Below are 25,888 nucleotides of genomic sequence, written 5' to 3'. Positions count from 1 at the left end.
ACTCGTAGAGTAAAAGGGTATACTAGATTCGTTGAAAAGTATGTAACAGGCAGAAGGAAGCGTTTCCGACCATATAAAGTATATATATTCTTGATCAGGATCAGTAGCCGAGTCGATCTGGCCATGTCCGTCTGTCCGTCCGTCTGTCTGTCCGTCTGTCCGTCTGTCCGTATGAACGTCGAGATCTCAGGAACTACAAAAGCTAGAAAGTTGAGATTAAGCATACAGACTCCAGAGACATAGACGCAGCGCAAGTTTGTCGATTCATGTTGCCACGCCCACTCTTACGCCCACAAACCGCCCAAAACTGCCACGCCCACACTTTTGAAAAATGTTTTGATATTTTTTCATTTTTGTATTAGTCTTGTAAATTTTTATCGATTTACCAAAAAACTTTCTGCCACGCCCACTATAACGCCTACAAACCGCCCAAAGCTGCTACGCCCACACTTTTGAAAAATGTTTTGATATTTTTTCATTTTTGTTTTAGTTTTGTAAATTTCTATCGATTTGCCAAAAAACTTTTTGCCACGCCCACTCTAACGCCCACAAACCGCCCAAAGCTACCATGCCCACACTTTTGAGAAATGTTTTAATATTTTTTCATTTTTGTATTGGTCTTGTAAATTTCTATCGATTTGCCGAACAACTTTTTGACACGCCCACTCCAATGCCCACAAACCGCCCAAAGCTGCCACGCCCACACTTTTAAAAAATGTTTTGATATTTTTTCATTTTTTTATTAGTCTTGTAAATTTCTATCGATTTGCCAAAAAACTTTTTGCCACGCCCACTCTCACGCCCACAAACCGCCAAAAACTGCCAGTGTTGAAGACTCTCCTTCGCACTTCCACTAGCTGAGTAACGGGTATCAGATAGTCGGGGAACTCGACTATAGCGTTTTCTCTTGTTTTTTTATGTCTTCTGAGACTTGTGATGTGTATGTCGTAAGTGTTGGTGATGGTGTTGTCATCTGGGTTGTGCCGTTTGTAAGTGTTTTGGCATAGGTGTCTTTCAGTTGGAAACCGTGTTGTTGGGCGTTATATCGTTTGGCAGTTTTATGGTCAACTTTTTGTGTGGTTTTAATTGCTGTTAATTCTTGTTTTTTTTTATGAAAGCAGGACAATTGCTGTCATGTGGGCTGTGCTGATAATTGAGTTCTGGGTAGTTTCTGCAATTTAAGCAGTTTTGGTCGTTTGTGCATTTTTTTCAGTCGTTTGTGTGTTTTATTTCTGAATAGCTGGTGCAAGTTTCCAAGCTTTTGCATGTGGATGCTGAATGACTGAAGCGGAGGCATTTTTTGCATCGAAGTAGAAGTGGGATAGTCTCGTATTCGGACTGTTTCGTAGCCGATTCGTAATATTTCAGGGAGTTTGTGTGATTCAAATGTTATAATGATCAGGCCGGTTTCAATTAAGGTGGTGTTGTTGCTATCAGAGTTAGAGTTGGGGTTTTGTCGTTTCATTATTTTTTTTACTTCAGTTACTTTTTGTGGTTTTAACTCTTGTAGAATTGTGTCTTCGTCGATATATCTAAGGTTGTTGCAAAAGATAACTCCCTTAGAGAAGTTTAATGTTTTATGTTCAGTTGCTGTTACTTCCACATCTGCGATTGTTGTTAGTTTAAGGAGTTTTCTGGCTTGTAGTTCATTTTTAGTTTTTATTAATAGGCTGCCGTCTCTTGTACGTTTGCATACCTCAACTTCTCCTCCACAGGCAAGGTCCACAGATTTTTTAATGATGAAAGGTGATATTCTTTCAAACGAGTTATAATCTTTCCTTTTAATGACAATAAATTTTGGGTTTCCTAATTTGGATTGGTAAGATTTTGCGGTGAAATTATGAATGTCTGGTGGGTCTGTCATGATTGTTAGTTAAGGGCTTCAGCCCGAGTTATAGGTTTTGGTGTTTTTGTTGATGTGTTTTTTGTTTATCTTTGTGGTTAATATTTGTTTGTGCAAAGTTTTGCTGATAAGAGTTGTAATGTCCCCATATATTAAGATTTTTTTAAATCACGGAAATTCGCGCCTTAGTTAGTAGTGATAATAATTATCTGAACCTTATCTGGCAACGTCATCTAAATGGCAATTGACCAGCTGGTGAATATTGATTCGGATAAGGGTTCTTCGGATCCCCAGCATCGAGCTTCGATCTTTTCTTACGACTATCGTCAAGCTGATAAGTTCAGTCCCAGCAGAGAAAAGACCTAGCAAAAAGGCAAATCAAGAAAAAAAAAACTGGAGAGTACAATCACATGTGCTCCCAACTTTAATGCAGCTTTTATTTCGGCATCAAATCTAAAAGGCCACAAAGAAAAGGCAATTAATAAATGCCCGTGGATTGCCGTGTCGGCAAGGTAAATATTTCCATGTAAATTTCAAAAAAAACAAGAGAGAACGCTATAGTCGAGTTCCCCGACTATCTGATACCCGTTACTCAGCTAGTAGAAGTGCGAAGGAGAGTCTTCAACACTGACAGTTTTTGGCGGTTTGTGGGCGTTAGAGTGGGCGTGGCAAAAAGTTTTTTGGCAAATCGATAGAAATTTAGAAGACTAATACAAAAATGAAAAAATATCTAAACATTTTTCAAAAGTGTGGGCGTGGCAGTTTTGGGCGGTTTGTGGGCGTTAGAGTGGGCGTGGTAACATGAATCGACAAACTTGCGCTGCTTCTATGTCTCTGGAGTCTGTATGCTTAATCTCAACTTTCTAGCTTTTGTAGTTCCTGAGATCTCGACGTTCATACGGACGGACAGACGGACAGACGGACAGACGGACGGACAGACGGACGGACAGACGGACATGGCCAGATCGACTCGGCTATTGATCCTGATCATGAATATATATACTTTATATGGTCGGAAACGCTTACTTCTGCCTGTTACATACTTTTCAACGAATCTAGTATACCCTTTTACTCTACGAGTAACGGGTATAAAAATCCAAATTATAATAACAGTTGTGCACATTTAGGTCACGCGTGTTATTTTTAACGTCGACTACACAGCGAGAAATCGCCAGGTCGATCGATTCCCCTTAAGAAGAAAATCCTTGGTTACACGAGGAAACAAAGCTGAATTTTAAACTCTTCCACGCCGACCCAAAAGTTCGGCTGCAGTCAGCTACCTCTACTGGGGGACAATTTGTTCGGAGGTAGCAGGAAAAAAATCGACAGAAAACCTACATATAAATAAAAACCCTTTCAAAACTAGTGTAAAACAAAAACAGATTAAAATGCCGTCACTGCCTAAAAAACCAAAAATGTATTAAAGTTAAACATATTACATAATACATAAAACAAATTACATAAGTAAAATAAGAGAAAAAAAGAAATACAAGCTGGCCAACCCAATGTAAAATCGTACACTGAAAGAAAAAGAAAGTTTCGTTGCCAATGCCAAAAATAAAATACTTCAAATCAAAAAAAAATAAAAATAATTAATCATGACAACATAAACATATATTTTAATTATCACTTATGGAAAAAACTAAATAGTGCATTTATATTTTAAAGTTTTCTTACTAATAACCCCCAACACCGCATCGACAAGAAGGCCTTCTTCGAGAACCAACAGTGGGTGAGTAAAATTAAAAAAAATAAAATATTATATATATACCCAAAACAAAACTAAAACTTCAAGTTACTAAATTGCAATTATGTAGTTCAGTGTAGAGCCTGGCTACCCGAGTTAAGGCTTATCAACCGCTCGCGCCGATTGATTTGTCTATTTTGTCAATTACTCTTTTGATTCTTATCCATATTCTAACATGGTAATTTAAAGCACTATAATGTAACGTAAACATCGACGACTACACTGAAAGAAATTAATATTGACATGATTGGCACCTACATATTTTCTCCCTTTTAGCAATAGAAACCTTTTTCTTTCAATGATGCGATAAAATAAATCAACCCCATAGAAAAAAGAAAAACACTAAATAGTTGTTTAGGATTAATGATTACTTAACAATTACAACATAAAATAAAAAAAAAAGGCCACACCACTTCAATGTTCTTTTGTTGGTAACAAACAAGAAAAAGAAAAACTTGGCACTATAATTTTTTTTTTGCGAAAAATAAATAAAGATAAATAATGTAAAATAAGGAGCAAAACTTAGAAAAATACGGAATTAGATTTAAGGAATTAAGAGTATGGAATTATGAGATTAAAGCTAGTAAGGCTAATTAGTTAGAAATATGTACACTGCAAGAAATGCACTCAAAAAGAAAGACGAAATTGTTTATTGAAAATTAAAATTGTTGTAAAGATGCAACTCTAAGTTCTTATTCATGGCAGGGGAGCATAATTAAATGATGCATATTTAATTACATTTGGGGTCTTCTAAAAAAAGGTTACACTAAAGACTATGGTTGGGAGGGTAATGATAGTGGGAGTGGAAATTAACATCTAAAACCACCCCGCCAGGCTTACATCAAAATTCGTGCTTCTTTCTCTCACATTATAGTTTAATTAAGTTTCGCTTGCTGTTATTTTTCTAAAAGAAGAAACTGAGACAGTGAAGTTGTTTGTTGTTTTTTTTCGCTGTTCGTTAATATGAGGATCGTGTCATTGTGTAAATTCAGGAGGGACTCTATAATAAAAACTTTTGGTGTAGCAATCATTATCCACAGCAAAAAACCCCCCCCCCCCCCCCCCCCCATATCTCCCGCTAGAGCTAGGAATCAATGGGTCCCGCTCAGTTGATGGTTAATGGTCGACAAGCCTAAAAAGGGTGAACATTTTGGAATTGAATCGCCAACAAGGATATCCAGTAAATGTTTCTCTTCTTCAACGGCGCTCTCACACCATAGAGTTTAGGGCTTGCGCGAAGCGCGGCTTTAAACTATAGTGGCACGACTTATCTTTTCGGAGGTTGAAGGTGTACTGAGTGTGGACATTTACTTTAGAAGGTTTGATTGGAAAATTAAAGAAATTTTGTTTCATAATGTTAATAGACGAACCATTGTCTACTAAGCATTTGAGAGTGATATTATTCATTTTAATTTTTAGGAATGGGTTTGCACTTCCTCTGAATCGCTTTCTGATTCCGAGGCTGGTTGAAGAGAATTTTCGCATCCTGTGTCCATTCTGAATTGAGCACTAGCGTTTTCTCTCTGCCTTTTGGTAGGAGGGTTTGGTGCACTAGTATTTTGTTGTTGAAAATTTAAATGATTTTGAATTCTACCTGTATTTAGCCTTTGTGTGAATTCCCTTGCTAACCTTGGATTTATTTCAGCTGGTCTTGAGTTGGTATTTTGGATCTGTGTAGGGTTTGTTAATGGAATAAAAGTGGGAACGAATCTTTGGTTGGGATGGGTGTTTTTAGTTTGGTTAATGTGGTCGAGACGGATGGTTTTGAGACTGGGTCTTCGTAGAGACCTTCTTGTTGGGCGGTTTGTCTTAATTTTTGGATAGTTGAAATGTCATGCCTCGCTAGGGTCATGAAAAGTCTGTCGGGGAGTGATCTTTGAATTGTATTCTTTATAGTGGTTGCCATTGCTTGTGTATAAACTGTAATATTAGTTCTGTCATTTTCTAATGCTAACTTATTTATGATTACATTTGATTTATCTTCCAATTGTTTGCAAAATAGTCGTAATTTACCTTTGAAAGGTGTGCGGTACAATCTTCCTAGTAGTTCCTCCAGGGGTGTCTGGGTCTTAAATTCTGTGATTAAGGCGTCCCTTAGAGTTGACCAATCATTATGCATTCCGAATAGGGAAACTTTTTCTGCATCTCCAGTGATTTTAAGTTCGATGGCTCCAAATATGATCGCCTTCTGTCGAGCGTCGTTTGCAAAGTATAGGTTCAACAGGTATTCCATTCGTCTGATGAACGAGCTGAGTTTTGATGGATCTCCAGTGAATGGTGGTACTTGGCGTATTTGCCGAAGTAATTGAGAAAGATTTTCTGCTGGTAACGCCATTTTAATTTTATTTATAAGTTATTTTCCGTTCTTGTTCACAGACTGCTACAGTATGTCGAGACTTATGCCTTAAGTGAACTGCACTGTTTTAACTTTTTGTTGTTTAATACAATAGTAGCGGTCAAACTTTTGATTTTAGTGGGCTACTGTTTTTGTTCACAGACTGCTACAGTATGTCGAGACTAATGTCTTAGTGAACTGCACTGTGCGCCTTTTAATTGTATTACACCTTAGTGGAGGTATCACTTCACGATGCGGTCCACAAAATTAGGTCTTTAAATTAACTCCGATCACACAGGTTCTTGTGCGGATACCGATTTTATTCACTTTAAACGAACCGAAATCACTTTGTTGCCGCCGATTCGCGGGTACAATCAGAAAAGGTTACCTGGTCGTACAAGTTTCCTCTTTTCACTAGATAGTCAAAGGATAACGAGTTTACTAGGATCCTACCGACTGCGCCATTTACGAATTCAGTCCGAGCGTTTAATAAAAAAAATAACACAGTTGGTTTGTGATATATTATTAAACGTTTTATTTATTCCAATAGAGGAAGAACTAGAGCCTTTGGATTATCACTTAGTTGGACAATTGATTTCGATGTTGAAATGGGCTAATAGCGTACTCAGAACTGAACTGCCTTATGGGGACATGTTTGCGTTTATATAGGCAGATTGGGATAGCTTAAGAGTGAAGTTTAAGAGAATTAAGTTATAATTGTTTATTAAGAGAGAAGCTCTCGAAAAATATGAGAGAGAAGCTCCCGAAAATAGGAGTAATTGGAGAATCCTGAGACCATTGCGTGGGCGGAAGTATTTGTTATTTCAGTTGGCCTCGCCAAGTGGTCAAATGTTTACGATTTGTTATTTCAGTTGGCTTCGCCAAGTGATCGAATGTTTAGGGGACGACGTTGGCTCGCCACAGAGTCTAGACTTTGGAATATGATGCTGTGCGTAAATGACAGCTAAGCTTAATCGAAGGGCTCTCGATCTTTGATTACATTTTGTTCTTAGACATTAATGTGTGCGTGTGAGTTGTTACAATAGTATGTGTGGTTTTGTACTTAGACATTAATGTGTGCGTGTGAGTTGGGGAGTTGTGGGTGTAGAATGGATATTTTACTATACATATATTCGTACACATCCATACAAACATATATATACACATATCCATACACACTTATATATATAGATATAGTGACATATTCACTCTTCATATAAAAAAGCTAAAGCCGATCTTTTGGAAAGCTTCACTCTTCAAAAGCCTTAACAATAACATTCTCCCAAGATACCAACCGCTTAACGGTAACGAGCTTAATGATCTGTTAAGCTTGACATATAAAGCTAAGTAGAACTTAAAAGGCTTATGTTAATCCTCTGTTAAAAGTATGCTGGGCCGAAGGAATACATTTGTAAATTAGTTCTTAACTGACCTCTGGTGAAAACTTATAAATAATTATAAAAGGAACATATATTTCTTTTTTTTATTAAATTAAACACCAAAAAAGTTTATTTGCGCAGTCGGTAGGATACTGAAAATAAGTCCTAGTAAGCTCGATATCCTTTGACAATCTAGTGAAAAGAGGAAACTTGTACGACCAAGTAACCTTTTCTGATTCTACCCGCGAATTGGCCGCAACAAAGTGATTTCGGTTCGTTTAAAGTGAATAAAATCGGTATCCGCACAAGAACCTGTGCGATCGGAGTTCATTTAAATACCTAATCTGTGAACAAGAACAGAAACAGAGAACGAGCCGCTCGAAGACAAGGGGATCCTTCTCGCACCACACAACACAACAGTCGGTAGGATACTGAAAAAAATCCTAGTAAACTCGTTATCCTTTGACAATATAGTGAAAAGATGAAACTTGTACGACCAAGTAACCTTTTCTGATTCTACCCGCGAATTGGCCGCAACAAAGTGATTTAGGTTCGTTTAAAGTGAATAAAATCGGTATCCGCACAAGAACCTGTGTGATCGGAGTTCGTGAAGTGAGACCTCCACTAAGGTGTAATATAATGAAAAGGCGCACAGTGCAGTTCACTTAAGACATAAGTCTCGACATCCTGTAGCAGTCTGTGAACAAAAACAGCAGTCCACTAAAATCAAAAGTGCGACCGCTACTATTGTATAAAACAACAAAAAGTTACTGTTCAAGCCAGAAGGGCGCAAACAGTTGAGCGGCAGTGTAAGCGGCCAATGCTTGTACTCAAAGCTCCTCCACGGCTCGCAAGCACCGCTGCTCGCGCTCTCCTTCTCTCCTCTCGCTCTCCCTTCCTTTCCGCAAGGTATTCACCAATCCGCGGTTTAAGTTAGTCTTAATTTACAAGTGTTATAATAAAGTACCAAAGTGAAGTCGATCCCGCGCGTTTAATTTCTGGAGGAACTAGCAGCAGCAGCCGCAACAACAACAAATTCCGCCCACTCCAGTGCATGGTCCTTCGAGTCCGCGACACATCCTGATCCTACCAGCGCTCCTTGCGGAAAAATCAAGATAAGTACGGCTTTAAATCCTATTCCGTCCGTGGTCGCCATTTTCGTTTTTCCAACGGCGTTTATTCTTTCCGTCCATCCGTATCAAGTGAAAAGTGAAAATTAAGTGAAAATATATAAGTACATGCGCCCAGCCACCGTGATTACTTCTTTTTTTAAGTGCATAAAAAAGCACTTTGCCAATACCGGCCCCCTAATTCGTCTCACGGTGATCCGCTGGTATCCAAGCGCATATACATATATATATATACATTTTTTAAAACACTGTCCAAAATTCACTATTATCGTCCGCTGCTAAACTGCTGTTTTTTTGCCTCAATAAAAAATACAAACCACATATACATATTCAGCAAAATTTTACATACACATAAAATTATACATACCCATAAATATACATATCCATACATATATATTCATACACATATATCCATACACATATAAATATACAATTACATATTCCAATAAAATTTACATCTACATACATATATAAGAATCACTCCATAGATTTAACCAATTTAATACACAAAATAAATATATTACCAAAAATAATAAATAACATCGAATGCGAACTGAGAACAATTTTTATCTCTTGGCTCAAAATAAAACACAAATCTCGACATACAGAATAAAATAAAACCTGACTTGTTTCTTCCGATATTACATTACATATATATGTTTAAACTCCAAATAATACATACATACATACACACAGTCGCGACTTACATAGGCTTGCCAAGTGCAAGTTCTTTCGTCTCCTCTTTGTTCTTTATTGCCCTGACAAAAAACCGGCGCATAGCGACGAGAGAATACCCTAGAATCGAAACATAAAATAAAATAAATAAGTCCGACGACAAAATTTAAGAAAAAACTGACCCGATTATTTAATAATTATTTAAGCCAAATTAAAATTTTTTACAAGCTATTTCTGGCTCCTACTTCTGGTTCCTAAATTAAAATAATTATTTATCAGTTCCACCCAAATTTATCAGCCTCCCAACTTGGCTTTTTGGCGTTCTTGTTGGTTTTTTTTTGGTGTTTATGTTTCGCATCCGTTTGTCGCGATTTTTCGTTGTGGTCCTAAATCCGGTAGCTATTTTTCTATAAATTATTAGCTATCATCCGAACTCTACTGGTAGCTATTTTTTAGCTATTTTTCCATAAATTCAAATTTATAGCTATTTTCTATATATTAGCTTTTTTTTTCGGGATTTCCAGTCGGTAGCGATTTTTTATAAATTATTAGCTATCATCCGAACTCGACTGGTAGGTATTTTTTAGCTATTTTTCCATAAATTCAAATTTATAGCTATTTTCTATATATTAGCTATTTTTTTCGGGATTTCCAGTCGGTAGCGATTTTTTATAAATTATTGGCTATTACCCAGACTCCATCTGGTAGCTATTATTTAGGTATTTTTCCATAAATTATGTATATCTTCTTGTGGACTTCACTCTAGCTGTTTTTTTGTGAATCCTCCTAGCTATTTTTCACACTGAATTTTAGCTATATTGTGCTTCATTTAAGCTTTTTCCAGTTGATTGAAGATCTATTGGGGCCTTATTTCACAAAAATGGGGATTTTTTTTTCCTTTCGTGCTCCAATCTCCAGATCCCAATTGCAACTTTCTCCCGAATTCCGACGGGATTCTTTGTCCATCCAGATTTGGGTGCCCTCTGTGTCTGGTTCTTTTTCAATTCCACATTTTTTGCGGCGTGCAGGCCTTCTTGACTTCCTTCTCCTAGGGCATAGCTGAGCATGCCCCTAGAGGGAGACAAGAAAAAGACACCCGCACCTGGAAAAGAACCAAAGTTCAACCCGCAATCTCCGCTATCCACTCGCGGTAAGCCAGCACCCAAGTTTGTTAGTCCCAGGGTCAAAACCGCGACTCCCACTCCGAAAGCAAAGGTTTTGCCATCGACCAGTTCGAAGACAACTCCTAGGATTGTCATTTCCCGACCAGTGACGCGAGCGTCTAGTGAGTCTTCTCTATCGAGAAAATCCGAGAGTCCCTCCGCTGTCGGGACTGATTTCCTCCGCGTCACACGCTCTACCACAAAGAAAATGGCATCCTCTGAGCAGCCAACGCCCGCAACCGCAGCGTTGCATAAATTCATCGCCGTCAGCGATCGCGTAAGCCTTTTCGAAGCGAAGATCATCACTCCTGATCAAGCCTCTCCGTCCCTACACACGTTTCAAGTCCGTCGGCAAATGGGACCAGCTTAAATGATATCCTTCATGCTGGTCCAGTCCTACAATCCGATCTAACGATCCAGGTCCTGAAATGGCGTTATTTTCAATACGTCTTCAGCGCAGACATTACGAAAATGTATCGTCAGATCTGGGTCGATCCAAAACATACCCCGTTTCAAAGAATTCTGTTCCGAAACAAGGAAGGAGATATCCGAGACTTTGAACTAAAAACAGTTACCTTCGGGGTCAACTGCGCCCCCTTCCTCGCCATTCGAGTCTTGCAACAGCTGGCAGAGGATATCCAAGTGTCATTTCCAAATGCCAGCCGCATCATCTAGCAGCACATGTACGTCGACGACGTTCTGACAGGGGCGAATTCCGTAAACGAAGCCCGAAGTTCGATTCGAGAGTTGCAAGCAGCCCTTAGTGCCTCCGGGTTTCCGCTAAGAAAGTGGACCTCGAACAACAAAAGCGTCCTTAAAGACGTCCCGGCCGAACACCTCCTTCATAGCGAGTTCCTCGACATCGATGCCGAAAGCACGGCCAAGACGCTCGGTATTCGGTGGAGGGCAAAGTCCGACGAATTCTATTTCGTTCCCCCCGAAATAGTTTTGGAACCCTCCTATACAAAGCGAGAAGTTCTGTCCCAAATCGCTAGGTTGTTCGATCCTTCCGGGTGGCTCGCTCCGTTCATTATCCGTTCAAAAATGTTCATGCAGGAGATTTGGTTGCAGAACTTAGGCTGGGACGATAAGCTTCCCACTGAAATGAGTCAGCGGTGGCAATCGTTTTTAGACGAGTATTCCGACCTCAACCAGATCCGCGTTCCGAGATGGATCTGGTACCAGCCTGAGGTAATCATAGAGCACCACGGTTTCTGTGACGCGTCTCAGAGAGCCTATGGAGCGGCTATATACATCCGCGTCGAGATGGGGCAAAAGATCCTGACTCGCCTGCTTACAGCCAAAACACGAGTGGCCCCGGTAAAAACCGTCTCCCTTCCTCGGCTAGAGCTCTGTGTGCCGTGCTGTTAACCGAAATGGTGACAGCAATCCTTCCGCACATGCCCTCCGCCAGTTCAGATATCCGCTGCTGGACCGATTCCACAATCGTCTTAGCCTGGCTACGAAAGCCTGCGTGCAATTGGACTACATTTGTGGCCAACAGAGTTGCCAAGATCACGCAGGCGACGTTTCTCCAAATTGGACAAGGCCCTGCGAGTTCTGGTCTATGTTCAACGCTTCCTTAAACGCTGCCGCAAAGGTTCGTTCTTGCCCAATTCACGCCCTACAAGTGAAGAGATCCGAGAGGCAGAACGAACTCTGACCTCCATTGCGCAGCGCAGAGCATATGGCCAAGAGCTTCAGCATCTGACCGAGAAAAGGCCTCTTCCAGTGTCAAGTCCTTTGGTGAATCTGTTCCCGTTCATTGACCAACACGGCCTTTTAAGGGCGTGCGGCCGTCTCACTGCCTCCAAAACCCTGCAATATGATGAACGTCATCCGATTATTCTCCCCTATGACTGTAGACTGTCGCGCCTCATCGTCCAATTTACTCACCAGATTACTCTTCATGGCGGTAGTCAATTGATCGTACGCCTGATCCGATCGAAGTATTGGATTCCTAAAATCAAGAATCTGGTGAAGGCTGTGGTCAATCCGTGTAAGATTTGCACGATTTACAAGAAGAGACTCCAAACACAGCTGATGGGAGATTTCCCGACAGATAGAGTCTTCTTCTCGAGGGCGTTCACCTACACGGGTATCGACTATGCCGGCCCTTTCGAAATAAAAAATTATACAGGGAGAGCGTGTCTCATAACGAAGGGATATGTTTGTGTGTTTGTGTGCTTTTCCACGAAAGCTATCCATTTGGAACCCACTTCCGATCTAACAACCGAGAAATTTCTAGCGGCCTTTGCTCGTTTCGTAGCGAGGCGCGGTTGTCCTCAGCGGGTCCATTCGGATAATGGTAAGACCTTTGTGGGGGCGGCAACTTTGATTTCCAAGGACTTTCTCCAAGCTATCAAAGAGTCCGTGACTGATGCATATAGCCATCAGGGACTCGTATGGCGGTTCATCCCACAAGGGGCTCCACATATGGGGGGTTTGTGGGAAGCAGGGGTGAAAAGCTTCAAAACCCTGTTCCTTAAATCGACGTCAGCCCGCAAATATACATTTGAGGAGCTGGCGACGCTTCTCGCTAAGATTGAGGCTTGCCTCAACTCTAGACCCCTCTCCCCTATGTCCGAAGATCCCTCAGATTGGCTGGCCCTCACACCAGGCCATTTCCTTATTGGAGGGCCGTTGCTTTCCACGGCGGAACCCGAGATAAAGGGCGAAGCCAAGTCGATAATAAATCGATGGCAACACCTCAAGGCACAACATCAGCAGTTTAGTGCACGGTGGAAAGAGGAGTATCTTAAAGAACTCCATAAACGAAACAAATGGCAATTTCCGACCAGGAACCTCCAAGCCGACGATATGGTAGTTGTCAAGGAGGACAATCTACCACCGAACGAATGGCGGCTCGGCCTTTCCAGGAGCCGACGACCGCATTCGAGTCGTTGAGATCCGTACGTCTCGCGGCACCATAAAACGCCCTGTCCACAAAGTTATTCTTATATCGATGGAGGACAAAGAGTCCTCCGTTCCTAGGGATTAGGGCACTTCCCCCATTCCGGGGCCCAAATAGTAGTCGGCTCATACTAAGCTTTTTATACCCGTTACTCGTAGAGTAAAAGGGTATACTAGATTCGTTGAAAAGTATGTAACAGGCAGAAGGAAGCGTTTCCGACCATATAAAGTATATATATTCTTGATCAGGATCAGTAGCCGAGTCGATCTGGCCATGTCCGTCTGTCCGTCCGTCTGTCTGTCCGTCTGTCCGTCTGTCCGTATGAACGTCGAGATCTCAGGAACTACAAAAGCTAGAAAGTTGAGATTAAATATACAGACTCCAGGGACATAGACGCAGCGCAAGTTTGTCGATTCATGTTGCCACGCCCCACGCCCAAAGCTGCCACGCCCACACTTTTTAAAAATATTTTGATATTTTTTCATTTTTGTATTGGTCTTGTAAATTTCTATCGATTAGCCAAAAAACTTTTTACCACGCCCACTCTAACGCCCACAAACCGCCCAAAGCTGCTACGCCCACATTTTTGAAAAATGTTTTGAATTTTTTTCATTTTTGCATTGGTCTTGTAAATTTCTATCGATTTGCCAAAAAACTTTTTGCCACGCCCACTCTAACGCCCACAAACCGCCAAAAACTGTGTTTAAGACACTCCTCCCTTCCACTAGCTGAGTAACGGGTATCAGATAGTCGGGGAACTCGACTATAGCGTTCTCTCTTGTTTATTTCTTTTATTGGCAGACTTACTCACTTCCTACAATAATACATACAATAGTACTTATCAATAAGTACTGCTCGAACTGCCTCGCCCATCAGCACTCAGGAGGAGACTGCCGCAGCCAAGAGGGATGCAAGAAGTGTGGAGGAGACCACCACACTCTCCTCCACATGCACGAGGTCCTCCCCGCTCCGACCCCGGCAGCGCTACCAGCTCCGACGCGCAGAGAGCGCCATACCGCTGCACCTCGTCCGGTCCGGATTTCCCGCACTCCGCCACCAGCCCCAGTCGCCAACAATCGCCCGCGTCCGAAGGTCTCCGTCGCGTCTCCGGCGGTAGCAATGGGGCAGCAGAAGGCTGTCCCCATCCTGCCTACAGCCATCGTCGTGCTGGACACGGGCTCGAAGGCCTTCGAGACCGGGGCCATGATCGACCCATGCATGCCGGTGAGCAGCATCGACCGGTCGTTGGCGGCTGCGTTCCGGCTGCCTATCACCCGGCTGGGAGACGACGAGGTCTGCTCGGTGACACTCCGGTCCCGAACAAGCACCTTCCGACTCAACGTCGTCCTGAAGATCGAACCCAGCCTAAGGATCCGGACACCCATCCGAGCTCTGAGCGACGGCGCAAGGGCCAAGTTGGACGGTGTTCGTCTCGCGGACGAGCGCTTCCACCGGCCGGCCACCATCTCTCTCGTGTTGGGATCAGATGTATATGGCAATCTGATCCAACCGGGGTTCCTAAAAATTGAGGATGGGTTGCCCGTCGCGCAGAACACGGTGTTCGGGTGGACCGTTTCTGGAGCGTGCACGGAATGAAGAGGCCGATCCTGCTGTCTGTCCTGTGTTGTAATAAAGTGCGAAATTGAGGTCGATCCCGTGACTTTTCACTTCTGGAGGAACTTATCAGCAGCAGCCGCAACAACAACAAATTCCGCCCACTCCAGTTCAGTTACTACAGTGCAGTTCACTTAAGGCATAAGTCTCGACATACTGTTGCAATCTGTGAACAAGAACAGAAACGAACTTATAAATAAACCTAAAAAATTGCGTTAACAGCGGAAAATCTGTCTAAATTACTTCGGCAGATACGCCAAGTACCGCAATTCTCTGGAGACCCATCAAGTCTCAACTCGTTCATCAGACGTATCGAATCCCTGTTGAACTTATACCCTTCGAACGACGTTCGACAGAAGACGATCATATTTGGAGCCATCGAATTTAAAATGGTCGGAGACGCAGAAAAAGGTTTCCCAATTTGGAATGCTCAACAAATAGACAACTTTAAGAGACGCTTTAATCACGGAATTCACGACTCAGACGCCCCTGGAGGAACTACTAGGATGATTGTATCGCACACCTTTTAAGGGTAACTTACGTATATTCTGTGAACAATTAGAATATAAGTCAACTGTAATTATAAATAAGTTAGCATCAGAGAATGACCGAAATAATATAGCGGTTTATACACAAGCAATGGCAACTACTATAAAAAATACAATTCAACGCTCACTCCCCGATAGGTTGTTCATGACCTTAGCGAGGTGTGACCTTTCAACCGTTCTAAAATAAAGACAAACCGCCCAACAAGAAGGTCTATACGAAGACCCAATATCAAAAACATCCGATAGTCAACCAAGACTTAACTCAAATTCACCTAACACCTATAAACATACAAACATTAATCAAATCAAAAACAATCACTCCAACCAAAGATTCATTCGCCCCTTTATTCCATTAACAAATCCCACACAGACCCAAAACACTAACGTAAACAATCAAACCTCTTTTAAACAAACTCCTCCGACCAGACAACAGCAACTTAATCAGTACAGAAATTTATACAACGGATTCTGAACAGACTTACTTCATGACCGCCAACACCCGAAACTACTATCAGCCCCCCCAACAACCAAGAGTGCCAAATAAGCGTTTTAGAAAAAGCAGCGAACAATCGCGTATGCAGACAAATGAAAGTTTTCACCAGCACGAATTAGATTACGTTAACGAAACTGAACACTACATTAATAACGACGAACGGTTCCACGAAGATCAATTACAGAATACTCAGAGAAAAATGTTTACAGATAAGCAATATCAACAAGCTGAACATTTTCCAATACCAGCCTGGGATTCCACCAATACATAGAGATCATGTTTAATAACCACACATACAAATGCATAGTTGATACTGGCTCTTCAATAAACATGATGAGCTCAAACTTTTTCAACCTTCAAGTTAAAGATAAGCAAATAACTGTCCGAAGTATGACAGGCTATTTTAAATTAAATAAATATGTAGACCTTCCAGCCAACGGTCTTTTTCAACAAACGCAAAAATTCTATATTCATTCATTTTCACCTTATTATGATATTCTGTTAGGAAGAAAAATACTAATGGAGAATAACGGTTTAATAGACTACTCTCGGAAAGAAACAATAATTAACGAAAGAACATTCATTCACAAAGAACTAGATCCATGTGATGAGAACTCTTCGGAAAACTTTAATGCACTCTTACAAGAAAACAACTTTACATCAGAAATAAACTATGCCTTGGACAACAACATAGACTAAGAGCACACATACAGACTAGAACATTTAAATAGTGAGGAAAAATACAGACTTATAAATTTATTAAAAGTGACATTCAATATTGCTAAAATGAAAACCTTACATTCACAAGTATAATACGTCATGATATAAAAACCGCTCACGAAAACCCAGTTTTCAAAAGACCATACTCGTATCCATTTGCCTACGAAGCAGAAGTAAATAAGCAAATTGAGGATATGTTAAAACAAGGTATTATACGCGAAAGCGACTCCCCTTACTGCAGTCCATTATGGATTGTCCCCAAAAAGATGGATGCCTCTGGCAAACCGAAATTCAGGTTGGTCGTGGACTATAGAAATCTAAATGAAATAACAATAAATGATAAATTTCCAATTCCTAATATAGACGAAATACTAGGCAAATTAGAAAAATGCCAGTATTTTACTACAATTGACTTAGCAAAAGGCTTTCATCAAATCGAAATGGACCCTAAGTCTATACCAAAAACGGCGTTTTCGACCAAACATGGTCACTATGAGTACACTCGCATGCCATTTGGCTTAAAAAATGCTCCTGCAACCTTCCAACGGTGCATGAATTACGTCCTAAAAGACCTCATAAATAAGCATTGCCTTGTTTATTTAGATGATGTGATCATCTATTCAACATCTCTGAACGAACACCTAGACTCACTGAGGAAGGTTTTTGAGAAACTTAAAGAAGCCAATCTTAAACTCCAATTGGACAAATGCGAATTTTTAAAAAAGCAAACAAATTTCTTAGGTCATATTATAAGTCCAGAAGGCATACGACCTAATAAAGAGAAAGTTAAGGCAATCGAAAAATTTCCTCTCCCAAAGACACCAAAAGAAATCAAATCTTTCTTAGGCTTATGCGGATACTACCGTAAGTTCATTCCAGAGTTTGCAAAGATTGCAAAACCTCTGACAATATTTCTAAAAAAAGGAGCTTAAATAGACACAAGAAACGAAGAATACAATAAATCATTTGAAAAATTGAAAACACTCATAATGAACGACCCAATTTTGATTTGCCCTGATTTTACAAAAACATTTCAAGTCACTACTGACGCTAGCAATTTCGCCATAGGAGCCGTGTTTTCACAAGACAATAAGCCAGTAAGCTTTGCAAGTAGAACATTAAATGATCATGAACAAAATTATAGCACAATTGAAAAAGAACTACTAGCAATCGTTTAGGCAACCCAATATTTCCGCCCATATCTATATGGAGTCCCCTTTGAGATTTTGAGCGATCACAAACCCCTTGTTTGGGGGATTAGACTTAGCGAATATAATTTCAAAATCAAATATTTAGAAGGTAAACTTAATCATGTAGCAGACGCTTTATCTCGCGTCAATATTGAAGAAAACATGGTAGGCGAAGAAGAAAATATTTCAACAGCAGCAACAATACACAGTTCATCAGAAAGCAACGAAACCTACATTGAAATTACAGAAAAACCCATAAACTATTTTGCAAGACAAATTGAATTTATAAAAGATAGCGTAGACCAAGTAGAGACAACGAAATACTTTTCCAAACTAAAACTGACCATCAAATACACTGACATGACCCTGACAAAGGCAAAAGATATCCTTATTAAATACTTCTTAAATAATAGCAGTGTTATCTACCTGGAAAACGATAAAGACTTTTTAGTTTTTCAAAAAGCATACCGAGAAACCATTAACCCACATAGTAACGTGAAAATTCTGAAAAGTATCATAATCTTAAAAGACATAAAATCTTATCCTGAATTTAATGAATTCATTATTACTCAACATTCTAAATTGTTACACCCTGGTATTGAAAAAATGATACGATTATTTAAAGATACTCACTATTTTCCCGATTATAATAAACTAATTCAAAACATTATCAATGATTCTGAAGTCTGTAACCTTGCAAAGACAGAACATAGACCAACAAAACTAGTTTTCGAAATAACTCCAGAGACAAATAACCCACGCGAAATTTATGTTATTGACTTTTATGCTATTGACAACGAACAGTATTTATCTTGTATAGACGTTTATTCAAAATTTGATTCACTTATTAAAACAAACAGTAGAGATTGGTTAGAGGCAAAACGAGCCCTTACTAGAATTTTTAACGACATGGGAATACCACAGAAAATTAAAGCAGACAAGGACTCCGCGTTTATAAGCACTTCTTTAAAAACTTGGCTAAACAACGAAGACATAAAAATAGATATTACCACAAGTAAAACAGGAATAGCAGACATAGAACGCCTTCATAAAACCATAAATGAAAAAATCAGAATTATCAATACTGAAAACAATAGAGAAAATAAAGAAACACGAATGGAAACAATTTTATACATATACAACCAGAAGACTAAATATAACACAACCAGACAGATACCGGCTAACATCCTTCTTTACGCAGACACACCTACTTATGATACCCAGATGATTAAAGAAATGAAAATCAAAAATCTTAACAAAAAACGACAGGATTTCGAAATCGACACAAAATTTAGACAAGCACCCTTAACACGCGCAAAATCAAAGAATCCCTTTAGAAAAACAGGCAGAATAGAACAATTAGACGAAAAACATTATAACGAAAATAATAGAGGTCAAAACGTTATTCATTATAAAAACAAATTTAAAAAGAAAAAGAAAGTTACTAACAGCAAATACTTGCAGCAAACCGACACCTCCCAATCATCGCACTCATAATCACCATAATAACTTGTATTGCGACACAAACTACAGCAGGAACAATCGAAATCAACCCAATAGAAAACAATCAAGGATTTATCTTGTTTGAATCTGGAACAATACAAATCCCCATCACCTTTATGCAACACTGTCTTACCATAAATATTACAGAAGTTGAAGAAACATTTAATAGTATAATTAAACAATGTCAAGAATTTAAAAATGTCACACAAATTAAATATTTAACCGAGCAAATGGAACGAGAAATAAATGGCATACGCATCTCAAAACGAAACAAACGAGGACTGGCTAACTTTGTAGGTTCCACATTAAGATATCTTTTTGGCACACTAGACGAAGACGACAGACAACATATTGAACAACAAATTTCGACTCTATAACAAGACACAGTACAGGTCAGCACTCTAAACCACGTTATTGACAGTCTCAATAATGACATAGAAATAATTAACAACCAGTCCAATTCTTTGAAAAAGGAACAATAATTGAATCTATTAATATTTAATATTGAACATTTTACCGAATATATCGAAGACATTGAAATGGGTTCACAACTTAATTTAATCCTAAACTACTAAAACATGACAATATTGGCAACATTAATTACAAAAATCTGATAAACATAAAAACTTTTGCTTGGTATAACGTACCTACTAATAAAATATTCCTAATGTCCCACATTCCTATGAATTCAATTGAACGACCAACTTTCATAATTGCACCTTACCCCGACAATAATAATTAAATTATTAAGGAAAATATTGAAGGCAAATTCTACTCACATAACAACTATGTTCTAAATACACTAACAAAGAATATTGTCAAAGACCATTGCATAGCTAACATAATAAAACACGAAACACCAACTTGTACTTTTCAAAAATGTCGTAAACAATCCTGAATATAGGATTAAACCAAATATACTTATAACCTAAAATATGACAAGAGAAAAACTTTATCACAATTGTAACGGTCAAGAGATTTATATTGAAAATAATAAATATATCCAACTGCACAGCAAATGTAAAACAAATTACAACATCTAATAGTATTCAACAATACACAAATGTAATATTTACTGAACACAATGAAATTAAAGAAATGACAGAAACATACTAATAATCTTCATATCTGTTTTAGTTTTAATTAATATATTTTACTTTTAAATGAAATGTAAAACAGCGACACACATAATTATTATCTCTTACATAAAACCAAGTAAAACCACTAACAAAACAAGAGAGAACGCTATAGGCGAGTTCCCCGACTATCTGATACCCGTTACTCAGCGGTTTGTGGGCGTTAGAGTGGGCGTGGCAAAAAGTTTTTTGGAAAATCGATAAAAATTTACAGGACCAACACAAAACCAACACACTTGCGCTGCGTATATGTCTCTGGAGTCTGTATGCTTAATCTCAACTTTCTAGCTTTTGTAGTTCCTGAGATCTCGACGTTCATACGGTCGGACAGACGGACGGACATCTCAGGAGGCATCTCATTATCTCTAAGAGTGTTGAATGGAATCGTTCTACCTGACCGTTAACGGTAATTTTGTATGGTGGGGCAGTATAAACTTCTATCTGTAGCTGCTCCAACATGAACCTAATTGATTGGGAATTGAAGGCTTTTTCGTTGTCCATAACGATATAATTTGGGACTCCGAAATAAAATATAATGTCACGCAAAGGTGTTCTGATATCTTCTATCGCTTTTGAATTTATAATTCGTGCTTGCGCTAATTTAGAAAACTTATCTATTGCAGTGAGTACTAAGTGTCGTTCTGTAGAATAAATGTCAATGTGCAATATGTGACCGGGGTATTCTGGAATAGGAGTTTCTTGAATTTCCGGATTTGGAGGGTGACTGTCATATTTAGCTTCTTTGCAAAGTTTACATTGCTTAACTAAATGTATAATTATACCCGTTACTCGTAGAGTAAAAGGGTATACTAGATTCGTTGAAAAGTATGTAACAGGCAGAAGAAAGCGTTTCCTACCATATAAAGTATATATATTCTTGATCAGGATCAATAGTCGAGTCGATCTGGCCATGTCCGTCTGTCTGTCCGTCCGTCTGTCTGTCCGTCCGTCTGTCTGTCCGTCCGTATGAACGTCGAGATCTCAGGAACTACAAAAGCTAGAAAGTTGAGATTAAACATACAGACTCCAGAGACATAGAAGCAGCGCAAGTTTGTCGATTCATGTTGCCACGCCCACTCTAACCCGCCCTTAAACTGCCACGCCCACACTTTTGAAAAATGTTTTGATATTTTTTTATTTTTGTATTAGTCTTGTAAATTTCTATCGATTGCCAAAAAACTTTTTGCTTCGCCCACTTTAACGCCTACAAACCGCCCAAAGCTGCCACCCCCACACTTTTGAAAAATGTTTTGATATTTTTTCATTTTTGTATTATTTTGTATTTTTTTGTATTTCATTTTATATTAAATTTCTATCGATTTGCCAAAAAACTTTTTGCCACGCCCACTCTAACGCCCACAAACCGCCCAAAAATTTTAGTGTTGAAGACTCTTCTTCGCACTTCCACTAGCTGAGTAACGGGTATCAGATAGTCGGGGAACTCGACTATAGCGTTCTCTCTTGTTTTTGCTTCATTCTTGGAAAATAATAGGTTTCTGCTGGTTGCTTTTGATTTTCTAGAGCGTTTCGATGTGCTCTCTTATGTATTTGAAGAATTCTTTCTTCCTGTTCAGTTTCGTCTGTCAAGTCTTCTACCCTGGATTGGGTGAATCTAGTTTTGATTCCTCTTCAGTCGTGTGGATGCCGTTAGGGTTATTGACGAATTTAGGTTGGATATAATTTCGGTTTGAACCGGTGTCTATAAGTATTCTAATAAATTTGCCATTCCTCATCTTGCATAAAAAGTATGGAAGTGAGGAATTTTTTATTCTAAAAAATTTAGCCCAGCGTTGTCGTAGTAGTCGTAAGTGTTATTGTCAGCATCCGCTTCATCTATCTGATCTATGTAGTCGTCCAAGTTGTCGTCAAGGTAGTTGTGGTCCTCGTACTCTGCCATAGCTTGTTCGTAGTCCGTCGTGGTTAATGGAGTCTCCGTGGAACGCGTTTCGTTTTCTTCTGTTGTAGTCTGTATGTTAAAGTTCCTTTGACGCTTCATCCCATCTGGTATTGGGCCAGGTGGTAGTTCACCATTCTTGTCACCATTCTGTACACTGGGATCCACATCCATAGGTTCTGGACGAGGCAGTGGTTTTGGGGCCTGTGGCCTAGGTGGCGCTGACTGCTGTGGCGGGAATTGCCTATTCTGAAAAGGTCGAGGTGCAGCTACTGGCTGTGCAAGCTGGTAAGCGAAGTTTTGTCGTGGTAAAGCGGTCGGTAGTTGCTGTCCGAATTGATAATATCGAGTTCGGGGGGGAGGAATTGGTGGTTGTCTATTGATAAATAAATTACTGCGAGGAGCAGGTGAAGGCTTTGAAGACTGATTCCTAAACTGTCTTGTCTGTCCTATGTTTGCTGCATGTTTTGCCCTGAAGTTCTGATTTTCTAACTTCAAGCAAAGGTGTAATGCCGAGGGTAAGTCTACTGGTTCTTTAATTCCCAGTAGACGAGGCAAATCGCCTTGTAACCCTCGTACGAAGGTGTCTAGAGCCTTATCTCTGTAAATTTTCGTAATTAACAGTTCTGCTTCTCTTCCTAACCCCATGCAACCGATCTTATTTAGGATTAGGGATAGGTGCTTATAAACCGTTTGATGGAACTCTTCCACAGATTGGTTGGCACTCTGTATAATCATCGTCATTTGTAAGATTCTAGTGCCATGTCGGCGGGTCCTACAATTTTATTACGTATGGTATGTAAAATACCATAGTATTTGGGGGTACTCTGGAAAGCACTGTATGCTTCTAAGATACGGTCTGTTACCTGGTCTGTTACGTTTTCGAACTCTTCCGAATAATTGTGGCGTCTCAAGAGACTTGGTAATTGTTGTGCTAAGATGTCGCTAATTGTAACTGCTAATGCAGCTCTGTCTACATTTTCAACCATGATTCTATTGAGTTCTAGTTCTTCCTGTTATCTGACGCGTTGTCTAGCCGCTTCGGCACCAAGTATCGAGGGTCTTATCAGGTTGCTTACGTTAGCCATAAAAAACTAAGTAAAACCGAACTAAGAATGGGTCAAGTTTAAAATAGATCAAGGGAGCAAATCATTGAGCTTATTGGAGCACTTGGAGAGGGTTCATAACTCCTCCCCCCTCAAGATCTGCGTCCCGCAGATTATAGGGCTCTGGGTGCCCGGCCTGCGTCTATCATCTCCGGGCCTGGAGTGTTGTATGTCACTACAGGGATACCCTTGGTCGATGTCAGCTTGCTCCATATGGTGTAAAGTGCCACTCCGACAACCAAAGCGACTAGGGCCTCCAGAAGGAAGGAGAAAGACACCCTCTCGGACATCCCAGAGAGTCTCTTCAGGTTCTCCAAGTTGAAGTCGTTTACGTAATGGAGCGAGGGAGCGTACCCGGTGGCGGTGACTGTAGTTAGTATCGCTGGCATAGCCAAGATATGGCTCGTCGAGTAGCTAGTGTAGGGTAGCAGGAAGGAGAAGGAGCAGGCGGCAGTCCATGGACGGGCGGGAAAACTCCAGTGCTTCAACTGCATTCTGGTACGGTAGGCTCCTGACTTTATTCAACATCGATTGTACCTCCTCGTGGTCCAGCAACCGGGAGTTGATAATCCCTGTCTTAGCCAGCTGGCACGCTTGAGTCAGCTCGCCGACCTGACTATCGATGGTCAAGGCCTTGTGCAGTAAGGTTGACCCTTGCAGTAACCTCGTTCAGTTGCCACCGGGACTCGTGCGAGGCATCAAACAGTCCAGCGTTTTTCCGTACTTGTTGGTCGGCTGATTTCACGACGATTTCTTGGGCATGAAAAATGGCGTCCCAGTCCGACGCATCCGGTGAGCCCGCAATCCACTTCCAGGCGGACCCAATCCAATCTAGTGATCGACGTCCACGCTGCGTACCCATCAGTCTCGACAGGCCCTCCTGCGACTCCTCCAAGTTGTGCGCCACCAGTGCTGCAATCCTGGGATCCGTTAGCTGTACTGCCTCGCGTTGAGCCTCCTGTATCAGCGACTCGAGCCTTCCCAAGTCGATTACGTGTGCCAGTTTGAAATGGCCGTTGACACGCCAGACGGTGCCCTCCTGTAGTGGGACGAGCGGAGCCTCATATTTGAAGATATCCGCGGCTCCCACCATTTGAGCGACAATGATACTTGCAATATTGTTTGGAAAGAGTAGTCTTATGAGTAATATTATTTTTTATGGTGTTGCTTAAATTAGCTTAGAGGTGAGGGGTTAAGTGTGTAAGTGTTAGGGAAAGGTTGTGCTTTGCTTTGTAAGAGTGCGTTATTCATTGGTGTGGTTAGATGTTTTTTTTTTATTTTTTGTGTTAGATGTTTTTGTCTTTTTTTTTCTTTTTTTTATTATTATTTTTTTGTGTATAATTAGGGTCGTGCATGGGAGCGTATGAAACGCACAAAAACGATCTGGTGCCACTTTAGTTCCTTAAGTCTGACTTATGGAAGATCTTCCCTGTCTTGGTTTTTATTGTCACGTTTCTGTCTTCAGCAATCTCCTCAGCTTTAAAACGTTGCTTCTCCTTTGTTTTAATCTGTTTATTGGCTACGAATATTTTGTCGTCCTCGTTATAGGAAATAGGCTCAGACCTCGTTTTATTATGGGTGTGTTTGTCAACTCTTGCCGGTATTCGATTAGACCCCTGACGTCCTCGAGAATCTTAGTTCTGAAATTAGTTAGGCCTAACTACCAAGTTGAGGTCCAGGTCCGCTGGCTTATTATTAGTCACTGAGTGGATAGAATTGTTGTATCTATCCACCGCAATAGCAACCAACTCGTTTAGTTTTAAGCCAGGGTGTTCGGTCTTCAAACAGCGGTAAATCTCGAGGAAGGTAGAATGAAACCTTTCGATTTGGCCATTAACTTCACTTCTCTAGGTCGGTGTGTTATACAGACCGATGCCCAACGTACGCAGATAATTCAAAGCCGTCGGGCACAGAAGACCCCTCTCATTGTCAGAGACCAATAACCTTGGAACGGTAAAGTAGTGAAGCCACTCAACTAGCTTTTCCCGTAGATGAATCGAGGATTTCGATTCGAGAGGGAAGAGCTTGGCAAACTTGGTGAATTTTTCTATGCAGCTCAAGAAAATTTTCTTTTCCAAGGTGAAAATATCGACGTGAATATTATGGGATAGGCGTCGGTTGGAGAAATGGTTTATTGGGGTGCCTCTCGTACTTGAAGATCTTACAACACTCGCACGACGAGAGTTGCTTGCGGATCGTGCTAGCCATCCGGGGGAAATAGTATTTTTCCAGAAGCTGCAAACGTACCTCTTTGGCACCCCTATGAGCTCTGCGACGCTCTCGTTCAATGACTTCGCAGATCTCCTCGGGATCAGACAAATCTATCACCAGCCTCTGCGTTATTCGAATTTTGAACACAGAAAGATTCTCTAAGCAAAGGCGCTGGAATAATGACAGCTAAGTTTCCAGGATTTTAACTCCATTGACCACCGATGGTTTAAGGTATTTTCTCAGGGTAACGACTAACTCAGATAAAAGACCACTACCAACGGGAATAA

General features: G+C 40.4%; 2 protein-coding genes across 3 annotated transcripts in view; both read left to right on the top strand.

Moving 5' to 3' along the window:
* LOC120457838 (retrovirus-related Gag polyprotein from transposon gypsy) overlaps nt 1-25,888 on the top strand; it is a 442,838-nt gene that overhangs the window by 170,965 nt on the left and 245,985 nt on the right. The gene's annotated exons all lie outside the window — the stretch shown is intronic.
* LOC120457833 lies at nt 8,333-14,958 on the top strand. Its single transcript, XM_039645331.1, has 2 exons — nt 8,333-8,423; nt 13,988-14,958. Exon 2 carries the CDS (start codon nt 14,135-14,137, stop codon nt 14,780-14,782), a length of 648 nt encoding a protein of 215 aa, XP_039501265.1. The 5' UTR covers nt 8,333-8,423; nt 13,988-14,134; the 3' UTR covers nt 14,783-14,958.

Source organism: Drosophila santomea, unplaced genomic scaffold, assembly GCF_016746245.2.
Source record: "Drosophila santomea strain STO CAGO 1482 unplaced genomic scaffold, Prin_Dsan_1.1 Segkk83_quiver_pilon_scaf, whole genome shotgun sequence".
NCBI classification, from domain to species: domain Eukaryota; kingdom Metazoa; phylum Arthropoda; class Insecta; order Diptera; family Drosophilidae; genus Drosophila; species Drosophila santomea.
This window is presented reverse-complemented; position numbering and strand designations above follow the sequence as displayed.